The 14478-nt window shown below is 40.3% G+C and overlaps 1 protein-coding gene across 2 annotated transcripts in view; it reads left to right on the plus strand.

Annotated features, from left to right (window-relative positions):
• The first annotated feature begins 353 nt into the window (after positions 1 to 353).
• LOC128688394 (uncharacterized) overlaps positions 354 to 14478 on the plus strand; it is a 65064-nt gene continuing 50939 nt past the window's right edge. The window contains exons 1-2 of one of the 2 annotated variants that reach the window (XM_053776247.2): positions 354 to 506; positions 5178 to 6819. In XM_053776247.2, coding sequence (XP_053632222.2) covers positions 5183 to 6819 — 1637 coding nt within the window. In that variant the 5' untranslated portion in view covers positions 354 to 506; positions 5178 to 5182. The remainder of the gene's footprint in view (positions 507 to 5177; positions 6820 to 14478) is intronic. The other variant, XM_053776248.2, reaches the window with a different exon arrangement.

A 14478-nucleotide genomic window follows, 5' to 3' on the forward strand; every position in this document is an offset into this window, starting at 1 on the left:
GAGTGATATAGGGCCAGGAGGGCTGACTGTGGAACATAGTACCGTATCTTCGATAGTATGCCTACAGTCTTGGAAATTTTCTTAGAAATTTGATGTATATGTGTATGAAATTTGAGTCTATTATCAAGGTGGATTCCTAAGAATTTTCCCTCTGTTAGTTTTGTGATAGGTGATCCATTTATCATTATGTTAAGAGGGACATCTGTAGCTCTGTCTTACCTAACAACCTATCGGTATTTTTTACCATTTTAATATTCACTAAATGTACTTATGTACACCTGTACCTAAGTAAACGTACTTAATGGTTGGTGGGGGGGGGACTTAGGTGTATAATTAAGGGGAGGAACATTCAAACCTTGGCGGGGAGCACCAGCGGTGCCATCTACAGAGAACTTGTGTGTTTGTGGTACGTCAGGAGTACCTACTGGCGAGCACTGGAGCACCACCTGCACTGTTCCCTGGCTACTATGCGTCTCAATACCCGTCTGGTGCAGGTATATCCCGAGGTAGGTGACGGGGTAGACGGGTGCCAGGGGCAGGAGGCACAGGCGAGGCGCTCCTGTCGTAGGCAGGGGCGAAATATGGCCAGGGCATGACCTGTCCTTCCAGGAGGTGTATGGGGAGGGGGGTCCCTGGATTGTTTTTGTTGTCACTGGAGTGAGATGGAGGGGAAGGAGGGCATGTTATGTAGATGGAGGATAATGGAGGGGTTGGGGAAGGAGTTTGGAAGGGTAATGGAGGGGGTTTACCTTAGGAGGATTAGGGAGGGAGGGGTGAAATCCACGCCGTCAGGAGGGATTTTTGAGGGGGGGGGGGGAGACTTCCATGCCGTCAGGAGGGGCATCCGAGAAGGAATGGAAGAAAGTTGAGGGGTCGTCCAAGCAGAATGGAGGGTGATAGAAGGGGTCGTCCGTGTGGCATTAAGGATGGTAGGGTCATCCATCCAATCAAAAGGATAATGAGATAATTCAAGCTTGTAATTAATATCCTATAATATGTAAACCACACATTGTAAGCTTTGCAGGGAAATACAATTTTCATTTCAATTTTCAAGGAAGGTGGACGGGGTCATCCAGGCAATCAGGAGCATGATGGAGGGGTCATCCACACAGGAGGGTGATGGAGGATCTGGCATATGCCAAAAGGATGATGTAGTTGTCATTCATGCATAACGATGATGAGACCATTCAGGGGTGATTGGAGTTGTGAATTCAGGATAGTGATGGAGGGTCAAGACCTGTTCGGAGTTTTTATACCCAGTGGGTTAGCCACCCAGGATAACCCAAGAAAGTCGGTGAATCATCAAGAACTGTCTTGTTTTAATTTCCATTGTGGTCCTTCAGTCTTGTCATCCAGGATGTGATTCACAAGTCGACTAACACCCAGGTACCTATTTACTGCTAGGTGAAGAGGGGCAGCAGGTGTAAGGAAATATGCCCAACATTTCCACCTTGTCTGGTATTGAACCATGGACACTCAATGTGAGACGAGAGCATTGCCTACCAAGCCATTCTCTCATATCTGTAATTATAATAATAATCTTTATTTCTACAAGTACATATACAATGTAGTATGCAGGCCTAGCAGACATCACTTGACATATTACTATATACAAAGCCTCTTCTTATGAAGAGCATTTCAGGCAAATTAGGTCAATTACATCCCCAGGATGTGACCTGCACCAGTTGACTAATACCCAGGTACCTATTTTACTGCTAGGTGAACATGGACAGCAGATGTCTTAAGGAAACATGTCCTAATGTTTCCACCTGTACTGGGGATTGAACCATGGACCTCAGTGTGTGAGGTGAGTGCACTAGCAATTGAGCGACGGGACACCCTAGGCCAAACTATACCGTTCACAACTTATCTAAGTGAGCTGAGCTTATGACGTAGAACTACACGAGGGACCCCTGGCCCCAATAACGTTGTTCCATGTAACTGCCATGTTTGGTATGTACAGGAATTTCTAGAGTGATAGTTGAATTGTTGACCAGTTAGTAGGTTATTCCTCCAGTTTTTTACCCATTTTTCCTTAACCCTTTCACTGTTGAGACTCCTGCTCACGAACTTGCTCTGTGTTGAATTTAAAAAAAAAAAAAAAAATTTCTTATGAAATGATAGGGAATCTTTTTCTGATGGTAATGACACCAAAAGTACGAAATTTCATGGAAAACTTATCACGGTCGTGAAGTTAGCGGTCTTGGCAATATTTACGCATCGGCGATTTCGCCCACTTTGAACCCTATTTTCGGACAATTCCATTGTTCCAGTTGATCAAACTTGTAACTATTTTGCTAGAACTTCATTTGTTCTATCGATTGAGTATGAGAAACTGCCCATTTACCGATTTCAACTACCCAGTAAAGTGATCAGAAATTGGTAATTTGGCCAATTTCATACACAATTCAGGTAAGGCCATTTTCAAAATAGGATTCAGAATTAACATTGCAAACATTCCTAGCACTAAAATAGCATTTTCTCTGTTCAGTAGTCATGTCTCCAGGCCCCTCTTTTATTACACTTGCTTTCTATTTTGAATTTTTATTCACACAAAAAATAAAAGATTTCCTGTTATGCAGACTACTGCATTATTGTAAAAAGGGTATAAATAATATCAGCACATTTGTGAAAGCATATTAGGCCCACAAGTTGACGTGTATTGGACGCATGGTATGATTTGTTTACTCTTGAACATTGGAAAATCAAACATTTCTGCTATTTTGAGCTCAGTTTCAAAGTACTTTTATTCTGTAAACCATTCAACATCATCTCCATTTCTGTAATATATCTTCCATTCTATCAAATGAGACCAAGAAAATGAGAATACAACCATAAATACCATGAGAAAATATACCGCAAAGTCGGTGTTTTAATCCAAAAACATGGAGTTTTTTGTTTTTTTCTAATTATGCACTGCGTGCTGCAGGATTTTTTTTTTTTATACCACGCGCACTGACCACTCAGACCCATTCTCTCATATGTTGGCCTACCAGCTTTCTCTCGCAAGATCTGAAGCCTCTAGAATTTTGGCGTAATATTACGGGACCAACAGTGAAAGGGTCAGTAACTTGTTCCAGCATTTTAACAAAACTTGTCAATAAAATTGCCTATAGTTTAATGGCTACTGGTATTCATTCAGGTACATTCAAGAGGAAATTTGAGTGATCATCCACAGTTTGGCTTTTCAGATATTTCTGCTAATTGTCTTTCTTGAGTGACAGCTGAAGTGAGGATTGGAGAATTTGGCTTGTAGTGTATTATACTGTATACACTAGTTTTTTAGTGTTTTCCCCCATTTCTTTGTTACAGACATACACAGTATGAGATGGCACTACAAACATAGACAGTGGAGGTGATCAGTCTACTCTTGCCTTCCAGCTGCCAATATTTGATATTGTTAAACTTGTGTATTGCCATATTAAGTAGTGAATTTATTAGTGATGAAAATTAGACACATGTGCAACATCTGGGTATCTTCATTGTAGACATTTTGCTGGCTAGTGGCTTTATCAGTACAATACAAGGACCTTAGTCATGAATTTATTAGTTTTATATGATTATACAGTGCACTTGAAAGACTTTTGAATGCTGTTTTATATTTTAAATTTTGGTATATTCATGGTTCCATACACAGGGCAAAGGCGAGCAGTGCATAATGAATTGGGGTGTGCTATTTGTATATGTACTAGTGGCGGCTCGTAACGCCAGGAATACCTATACATGTACTATTTTATCTCATCAAAACTTCTATTTTTAATAATTTTTTATCTCCTTTCAACAAAAAAATAAAAAATTCGCTTTTAAATACATTGAAAATAACATACAACAGATTTTTCCTGTAACATATTTGTCAATTGCAAATTATTTTAGCATAAGGTTCATGAAGTCATACATCTGGCAGTGAGCATCTAGGGGGACTGCAGCTCTGCAGCTCCTATGGACAAGCCGCCACTGATATGTACTATACAATTTATTGTACATTTTAACTTTCAGCTGCTGATTTCTGCACATCATTTTCGTATTAAACCCATTTCACTTTCCTTATGGTAAAAATTTCATGATTCTGTTCAATTTTCATAATATTTAAATTAACCCTTAAACGGTCCAAACAGATCGACGTTCAAATCCATAGTGCTCCAAAAGTAGATCTACCTTTTTTTTACATATTTTCAAATATAAAAAAAAAAAATGTAGGTAAAAGTTTTTTTACACGTTTTCAAATGTAAAACAAGAAAGATCTACATTTTTTTACATACTTTCAGATGTTGAAAAAACGTATATATACGTTTGGACCATTTAAGGGTTAAAGTACTGTAACTATTCAAAGTGAAGTGCTGCTGTCTTGCAACATTTGTATTGTATAAAACTGCATCTTTGATGCTGTGTATTGATGTATAGTACTGAATGTATTTTTTACATATATAAAATTTTAAATGGTTTCTCTTTTGTTATTTTAAAACATCCCAAGCACTAACACCTTAGATACTGTATGGTACTGCGCATAGCCATGCTTTGCAATAAGTTCTGTTGAGCAACTGTGCACCATTGAAGAACTAGCTGCATATAAATATATTTGTAATACATTTTGAAGCTTGTTATTTTCAGATATTTCCAGTTATTTCCATCAATAATTGGGGCTGTGTTGTATATAATGTCTGCATATCCATATTGTAAGTACAGTAATTAGAATACAGAGCCTCCTGATTTCCGACCTATGTGGCTTACGTCCATCTGCATATACAACCAAAAAAGTGTGCTAAATTAGAAAAATAAATTTATTTTTAACACGTCGGCTACTTCCCACCGTATGTAAAAGAAAAAATTACCCTTGGCCATGTGTTCACCAGTGCTAACAGTTGCATGTGTATGATAGTGACCCAAATCTGGCAACAGTGCTCACCATCTCTCTGTAATGAAACTTGAGGGAATAAGGCAGGTTGATAAAAAAAAAAGAGATAATCATGACAAATTTATTAGGTTAAAAGAACGCTGGACGGGTATACGACTTCTACATGCCATGCTAACAATTTCGACATCTGTCCATTTTGAGATCGGACCGGTTGGTTGGAACGGAATTCGGACATAAGTCGGGGAGTATCTGTACATCATGTACTTGTTTATACTTAATCTGTATAATACATATTTCTCATATAAGTTTATATTTACTCTTGCAGGTGGCATGATGCCAGGAAGTGAGGAGCGATGGCGGGATGGGTCTGGTGCTGCTGCTGCTGCTGGAGCTCTTGGTCACCTTTTGGAACGTATGACCAATGATTTTACACCCCAGCATGATTCCCATCATTACCAACCTGGATTTGTTCCCTCTGTCACACCTCCATGGACAACATCTGGACAGACACCACTTACAAGTTTAGGGTCTCCAATGCCTCCTCTGCAAACTTCACACACTAGCCTTGTATCACAAATGTCCTCATTGCAGCCAAATCACACCAGTCTTGGGTCACAGGTGCCCTCAATGCAATCTGCACACAACAACATGGGGCCTCAGATGACTCCTTTACAATCTTCTACTACAAGTGCTTCGGGAGGACTGCCTCCACCTCCTCAACTTAGTGGGTCAGGAGCAAGAAGTTACTCTGTCAGCCAAGACCTGTTTTCAGAAGTAGATGGAGGGCGCAGTCCACTTTTAAGGTCATCTTCGGATTTAGGCCTTCGTTTGAACCATTACCATGCTCAAGGAAATCATTATAATGATGGTAGACTGGATGGATTCATGGATTCGAGCATGGACTCCTTGGATGGTATGTTGGTTGGAGGTCATGATCAGCCCTTTTACTTGGAAGTGCAAAGAGGGCCAAGTGTATCATCAGGAACTCCGCCACTTCAAGGAGATCCACAGGGTCTTACACCTTCTGCAGTACCTCATCCTGAGTTCAGCTTTTATTCCCATGAAAATGACAGAATAATGGATGGAGATAGTGTCAGCAATATTTCAGCAAAATTTTCAAATTTTACTGCCTCTTTGGGTAGTTGGTTTAGCCCTTTCGATCCATTTCGCAGCAATCTCACAGTTGCTCAGACTAAAACTCCATGTGTGTCTCAGGCTGCTGCTGTTAGTACAGGCATGAAAACTCCATTAACTAGTGAGGCCACACTGTCATCTCGGTGCACTACTAATGTCAGGAATGTGCAGGTGACAACCTCTCAACCTACAAAAACTAATAAACCTTCATATTCCGATGTACTAAGTAAGAACCCAGCACAGGAAGGTAAATTAAATACAAGTGGACCAGCAGTAAATAGTCGTAGTAGCAGTAGCAACAGCAATAGTAGCAACAGTAACATAACGAGCCATCCTCCACAGTCACCCTCCCCTGGCCCAGCAACATCCCGTCCGGAACAGAAGACTCGCTGCCAACCCGGTAGCAATGGAAAGACCAAGCCTCGTAACTCCTGCAGTGCCAGCAGTAATACTAGTAATGGTAGCAATACTGGCAGTGTTGGTCATGGCAGTAGACTAGCCAGCAAGGGGGAAAATCACATTTCCTGTTCTCGCGTTGGCTTGGATGACTTTGATTTGACCGAGGGAAACCTAAGCAACGGCAACATTAGTGCTTATGAGCATTATGACTGGGGTGAAGGCTCTACTGTAATCCTTGGAAATGGACCATCACTTTTTAAAGCATCAACCAACAGCCCAGTGCACCAAGCAAAGAAATGTACTATTAAAGGTGATTTAAGAAAAAGTGGTCTAGAGAAGACAAGCAATAGCATCTACTGTGAAGATGAACTGTTTAAAAGTAACGACCAGTTGAATAATAAAGTGATGTCTACACAGCAGAAGCAACCACCTAGGTAAGCAGTATTTAAAGCATTATTTACATGAAATTGTCACTGCATCTAGAGACTCTGAGACAAGGAAATGTATTTCACAAGTATGGGATCCCATCACGGGTGAGCAGTCTTATATCTGTTAAATGTGTTATGTGCAAAAGAGTATGTTAGACAATTAAAAGTAGGTTACTGAGTGCAAAAATAAGTGAAGCACTTCAGTAGGCCTATTGGCCCATGCTAGGCTGGTCTGATTCACACCAAACCAAGCTTACTCCTGCTTGTTCAACCTTTGTTTAAAGCTGTAGTACCTAAAGTTCTTGCCTCAATAACACTACTTGGGAGTTTGTTACACTCTTCTGCAACTCTATTGCTAAACCAGTACTTTCCTATATCCTTTCTGAATAAGAATTTGTCCAACTTGAATCCATTGCTGTGAGCCATGTCTTAGATACAGTGCCCACAAAAATAAACAGGACCTCCCCTTTATTATTAAGAAAATTGTTAAAAAACAATATAGACATTATAGAACAAAAACTGTAATACAGTGCTTGGTACTTGCACTAATATTTTTATCTCCCCTTGAAGCCATTTGGGCATGCTTTAACTCAGATTTCTGGGGTAATCATAGGATAACTTTTTGACCCAAATGTCCTTGATCTACTGCTACAGGCATGACATGGATGAAATGTGGCAGGATTCCATATTCTTTTTCATGATATTCCAGGCATTTTAAGTAAAAACCTCACTATTTTTATCAGCAAACCACTTGGTTACTTTTTTGGCCTTGTAACAGGGGGCACTATCATGCATGAAGGTGGTGCAGCCATGAATTTAAAAAATGTTCAGTTGGCATTTGTTGTAATGTTTTGGAAAAAGAAGTACAAACCCCCATGATCAAGTAAACCACTAAAGCAACCCCAAACCATGACGGATTGTGGATGCTTTACTGTGCTCATTGTGTGTACAGGGTCATCCGTGCTGATGGAGGAGGGATGCCTCACCCTGTTTTGATGACCCTGTTTCAGAATGGGAACGACATCTGGTGGGATGACACAGGCGGCAGCAAGTAATGCCATTATGATGGACTTTGGTCATCTAGTACAATGGGCAAGTTTATTTTGATGACTTTTTCTTGTCTCCAAGCCAATATATGGGTATTTTCTTCACTATCTTTGAACGATCCATATTTATCCACTTGGCACAAAATAACATGTCACTAAATGCATCTCCAAATCCTGAGCACTTTGGGGGTAGAGCAGTGCAACAGAACACCTTATCTTACTGCTGTATGCAGGTAAATGGCAAGGTTATATATACTGCAGTCTCTTGTATTAACTCAGAGTTGGCAGATTTTTTTTTTTTTTTATCACACTGGCCGATTCCCACCAAGGCAGGGTGGCCCGAAAAAGAAAAACTTTCACCATCATTCACTCCATCACTGTCTTGCCAGAAGGGTGCTTTACACTACAGTTTTTAAACTGCAACATTAACACCCCTCCTTCAGAGTGCAGGCACTGTACTTCCCATCTCTAGGACTCAAGTCCGGCCTGCCGGTTTCCCTGAACCCCTTCATAAATGTTACTTTGCTCACACTCCAACAGCACGTCAAGTATTAAAAACCATTTGTCTCCATTTACTCCTATCAAACACGCTTACGCATACCTGCTGGAAGTCCAAGCCCCTCGCACACAAAACCTCCTTTACCCCCTATCTCCAACCTTTCCTAGGCCGACCCCTACCCCGCCTTCCTTCCACTACAGACTGATACACTCTTGAAGTCATTCTGTTTCGCTCCATTCTCTCTACATGTCCGAGCCACCTCAACAACCCTTCCTCAGCCCTCTGGACAACAGTTTTGGTAATCCCGCACCTCCTCCTAACTTCCAAACTACGAATTCTCTGCATTATATTCACACCACACATTGCCCTCAGACATGACATCTCCACTGCCTCCAGCCTTCTCCTCGCTGCAATATTCATCACCCATGCTTCACACCCATATAAGAGTGTTGGTAAAACTATACTCTCATACATTCCCCTCTTTGCCTCCAAGGACAAAGTTCTTTGTCTCCACAGACTCCTAAGTGCACCACTCACTCTTTTCCCCTCATCAATTCTATGATTCACCTCATCTTTCATAGACCCATCCACTGACACATCCACTCCCAAATATCTGAATACATTCACCTCCTCCATACTCTCTCCCTCCAATCTGATATTCAATCTTTCATCACCTAATCTTTTTGTTATCCTCATAACCTTACTCTTTCCTGTATTCACCTTTAATTTTCTTCTTTTGCACACCCTACCAAATTCATCCACCAATCTCTGCAACTTCTCTTCAGAATCTCCCAAGAGCACAGTGTCATCAGCAAAGAGCAGCTGTGACAACTCCCACTTTGTGTGTGATTCTTTATCTTTTAACTCCACGCCTCTTGCCAAGACCCTCGCATTTACTTCTCTTACAACCCCATCTATAAATATATTAAACAACCACGGTGACATCACACATCCTTGTCTAAGGCCTACTTTTACTGGGAAATAATTTCCCTCTTTCCTACATACTCTAACTTGAGCCTCACTATCCTCGTAAAAACTCTTCACTGCTTTCAGTAACCTACCTCCTACACCATACACTTGCAACATCTGCCACATTGCCCCCCTATCCACCCTGTCATATGCCTTTTGACAGGGTGGATAGGGGGGCAGTGTAGCAGATGTTGCAAGTGTATGGTGTAGGAGGTAGGTTACTGAAAGCAGTTGGCAGATACATCCAGAAAACAAATAGTCTTCTTCTTTCAACACACTGGCCGTATCCCACCGAGGCGGGGTGGCACAAAAGGAGAAATGAAAGTTTCTCCTTGTACATTTAGTAATATATATAGGAGAAGGGGTTACTAGCCACATCAAATAGTATGTATGTAATATGAATCTGGACTGTTTTATACTATTCATAATGGAGGCTGCAACACTTACACCACCCTCTGTCACAAGGCCAGGAAAGTAACCAAGTGGCTTGCTGAGAAAGATATTGAGGTTTTTACAATGACCAGGGAATAGTTCAGAACTCAGTCCTATTGAGAATGCTTCAAATATCATGAAAAAGAAGATGGAATCCTACCACATTTCATCCATGTTATGCCTGCAACAGTAGATCAAGAACATTTGAATCAATCAATTATCCATTGATTACTAAAGGAATCTGAGTGAAAGCATGCCCAAACAACTTCAAATGGTCATCAAGGTTAATGAGGGAATATAAATGTAAGTATCAAGCATTACAATTTTTGTTCTCTTCATATTGTTGCTTTTTAATGATTTTCACAATAAAGGGAAGGTCCGGATTATTTTTGAAGGCACTGTTTTTTCAGCATTTTATTTGTATCCCTTTTTCTAGTTTTCTATTTGTTTGTCAATCATAGCCCCCCCCCCTCCCCTCCCCTAATTGTATCCTTCCAGAATGCAAATTCATTGCCTTCAGCTTGCCCTTGTAAAAAAAAAAGTTTCTGATACAAGGGACCAACTTTGTCATTATTCTCTTTACCTTTTCCAATGAGTTTGTTTGTTCTGCAATATGGATGCCTAAACTGAGCAGCCTAATCTGATCAAGGCCTTACCAATGATATATGTAGTTCAAGTATATCTTTAGGATTCTGTTATTTTTTGACATGAGCCAAGAATTAATTCTATTAGCTTTATTACTAACACTTATGCACTGCTGTCTTGACTTTAAATTTTTGCTAACCAGAACACCAAGACTAAGCTCGACATTATTGAGGTTGTAAGTGCCATAATTATTTTGTTTTCCAGGGATTAGAACCTTAACCCGTTAACTCTTGAAACGTAGATCTACGTTCGCTCGCCCAGTGCTCCAAATATTTTGAAAAAAAAAAAAAAAAATGATTTTCTTTTTTAAATTAAAGAGGGCAATTTTCTGTGTGTAATAAGAGAAAAGAAATTTTTGACCAGTACTTACTGAGATATGAGACGTTGAAGTTGGTGCTGGATGCTCACCTGACGGCAACATGGAGTCCTGTCACATGCAGAAGTGTTGCCAGTATACCTTTTTCTCTGGTTTTTATATTTTGTATAGTTTTTATGTTCTGATAATTACAATTTATAGTAGTTCTTGTGATTTCATAGCCACTTTTTGTTCTGGCACTAATATTAGGTACTGAAATTCTACTCAGATAGTCACAAACACACTGACAGGTCAACATTTACACCTGCCTTGGTCATTTATTATTGTCTAGGAATATATACAAAGTATTTATAGGTCCCAACAATGTTTTAGACACGCTGGAGTATATATGAAACTAATTGAAGCATGATGTTAAGACGACTGTCACTAAATTGCTGACAGGGTAAGCAGTGGCATGACACAAGATCGTGCACTGCTGCATGGAACCCTGGCTTTGTTTGTCTGTCTGCCTAGCTATATCTGTTTCTCTTTCTGCCTGCCTGTGTGTGTTTCTTTCTGACTGCCTGTGTGTGTGTGTCTTTCTGTCTGTTGTGTGTGTGTGTGTGTGTGTGTGTCTGTGTCTCTTTCTGCCTGGCTTTGTGTCTGTCTTCTTGTCTCTCTTGTCTCAGAGTTGCTCATGAACCAACAGGTATTACACGTGATGCAGAGTCCCCGTCTGATTCTTGAACAATTGAAAATGCATATTACTTGCCAGTCATGTTTATTATGCATTATATTATCTACAAGCACATTATAGCACTTTGGATTTTTTGGGTTCTCCTAGGTAATTTACACTATGTATAATTGTATTTACGTATGTGTACCTTTGAGATAGAGACAGATAGACAGAGACAGAAAGAGATACAGAGACAGATACAGACAGACAGATAAACAGGGATAGAGACAACCAGTCAGCCAGCTGCCAACCAGCCAGCCTGCCGAACATGTATTACACATTTGAGAATTGTTTCTTTTTGCTAAGGGCATAGGTTATAGGACATTCTGGCAGGATGACACTACCAGTGGTACCAAAATTGAAAGGGTATAGCACAATGTTGCACATGGGTTATTATTGAGGTTTTTGATATTTCTGCAACCACTTGTGGCCACATCCACCTCAAAGCCACTAAACTTGGGGGTCAGAATCACTTTCCTCTTAAAAGGGGAGGGTCAATATGACGTGACATCAGTGAATCCTTGCTGTTTGCCGCGCTGTTTGCTCTAGCTGGCGCTCAGTTGAACTGCTGCTCCTACAAGGTCCCAGCTTTTTTTAATACTGCACACGCCGAGTGTTAAGACCCATTCTATGCTGACCAGGCATCTCAGGCCAATCATGCCAAATTTGGAGGCAGGAAAAATAAAACGTAGATCTACATTTGGAGCACTAGCGGTAAGAATGTAGATCTAAGTTTGCACAGTTAAGGGGTTAAATTTGTCTGCATTAAACTATACCTGCCTCCCCCTCTGACCACAACAGCAGCCTATTCAGGTCATCCTGTTGCTTTCTAGTGTTGCAAAAAGAAATTATTTGACAACCTGTTGTAATGTTGGCAAACTTGGTTATGTCACTATTTTTTTCCTCATCTGTGTTGTTTCCCTCATTTTAACTAGTACATATTATTGATTGTAAATAAATGTAACCTGTTGGATGTATTTTTTTTTTTACTAATTGCCTGAAGAAAGTAGAATATTTTGATGAGGTGAAATTTAAAGCCAGTAAATTTTGGACAAGTGAATGTGATACAGTATTTGCTCTGAACTACTGATTATGTAAATAAAAACTTCGGTTGAGGTTTTTGTGCTGTATCTGTTGTCTTAGTATACAATAACTTGAACTCTGTTTTCTAAATAAATCTCAGACCTAATGCTTTCCATGAATGTAATTTTTTTTTTTTTAACACACCAGTCATTTCCCACAAAGGCAGGGTGACCCAAAAAAGAAGACAACACTTTCATCATCACTTACTCCACCACTGTCTTGCCAGAGGCGCACCTACACTACAGTTAAAAACCAGCAACATCAACACCCCTCCTTCAGAGTGCAGGCACCATACTTCCCACCTCAGGACTCAAATCTGGCTTGTTAGTTTCCCTTCATCCCTTTGCTCACACTCCTACAGCATGTCATGTCATAAAAACCACATGTCTCCACTTACTCCTATTAACACGCTCATATGCTTGCTGGACATCCAGGCCCCTCACACACAAAACCTCCTTTACCCTCTCCCTCAAACCTTTCCTTGGCCAACCCCTACCCCACCTTAATTCCACTATAGATTTATATTCTCTGCAAGTTGTTCTGTTTTGTTCTATCCTCTCTAAATGTCCAACCACCTCGACAACCTCTCCTCAGCCCTCTGGATAATACTTTTAGAAGCCCCACACTTCCTCTTAGTTTGCAAACTACAAATTCTCTGCATTATATTCACACTGCACATTGCCCTCAGGCATGACATCTCCACTGCCTTCTCCTTGTTGCATCATTCACCACCCATGCTTTACACCCAAAAAAGAGCGTTGGTATAACTATGCTCTCATACACTCCCCTTTTTGCTTCCATGAATAATGTTCTTTGTCTCCACAAACTGTCAGTGCACCACTCACCTTGTTTCCCTCGTCAATTCTGTGATTCACCTCGTCTTTCATAGACCCATCTTCTGACAAGTCCACTCTCAAATATCTGAATACATTCACTTCCTCTATACATGTACTTCTTCCTTCCTCTCTGATATCCAGTTGTACATTACCTAATTTTTTTTTATTCTATTTGCCTTACTCTTTCCTACGTTCACTCTTAATTTCCTGCTTTTACATACCCTACCAGACTCGTCCACCAACCTCTGCAACTTCTCTTCAGAATGAAAACTGAGAGACGCATGCAACATCTGGGTATCTTTATTGTAGACATTTCACCATCCAGTGGCTTTATCAATACAGATTCTAGGACATAATTTGAAGACAGTAGAACTATATACAAAAGATGCGGTAATCATAGAGTAACATAGTAGTGAAGATTCTGGAGCAGAGGCAAGGAGACTGGCGCTTATACGTATACTAATGCCAGGTGGGTTGGGACGGGTAGCAAATGAGGGCATAGTCACTGGTAGGCGGGATTCCCCAGTGGAAATAGGTCATACCCAAAGGGATGGGCAAGTTGTTGTAGTAGTAGTTGTAGTAGCCATGAAGGTCACATAAATGTCCTTTGACCCAAGATTCCATGATGTTGCAGTGTCTGACAAGTTGAACAAGAATGGTATACAATTCTGACAAGAAGAAAACTGAGACACATGTGCAACATCTGGGTATCTTTATTGTAGACGTTTTGCCATCCAGTGGCTTTATCAATACAGATTCTAGGACAAAATTTTCTTCAGAAATTTGTCCTCTTCAGAATCTCCCAAAAGCACAGTGTCATTAGCAAAAAGCAACTTTGACAACTCTTATTTTGTATTAGATTCTTTATCTTTTAATCCCACGCCTCTTGCCAACATCCAAACATTCACTTCTCTTATAACCCCATCAATAAATATATTGAACATAATCTATTATTTCATATTAGCTCCTTTATTTATGTGCATTATTAAGCACATTTTTACCTGTGAAAAAATGGTTTAGGAAACTGACAAGTTGATGAATGAGACACCTGTGCAACATTTGGGGATCTTTATTCTGGAAGCATTTTGCCATCCAGTGGCTTCAGTGTAATACAGTGAAAGGTG

Source organism: Cherax quadricarinatus, chromosome 19 (genome assembly GCF_038502225.1).
Source record: "Cherax quadricarinatus isolate ZL_2023a chromosome 19, ASM3850222v1, whole genome shotgun sequence".
NCBI lineage: Eukaryota > Metazoa > Arthropoda > Malacostraca > Decapoda > Parastacidae > Cherax > Cherax quadricarinatus.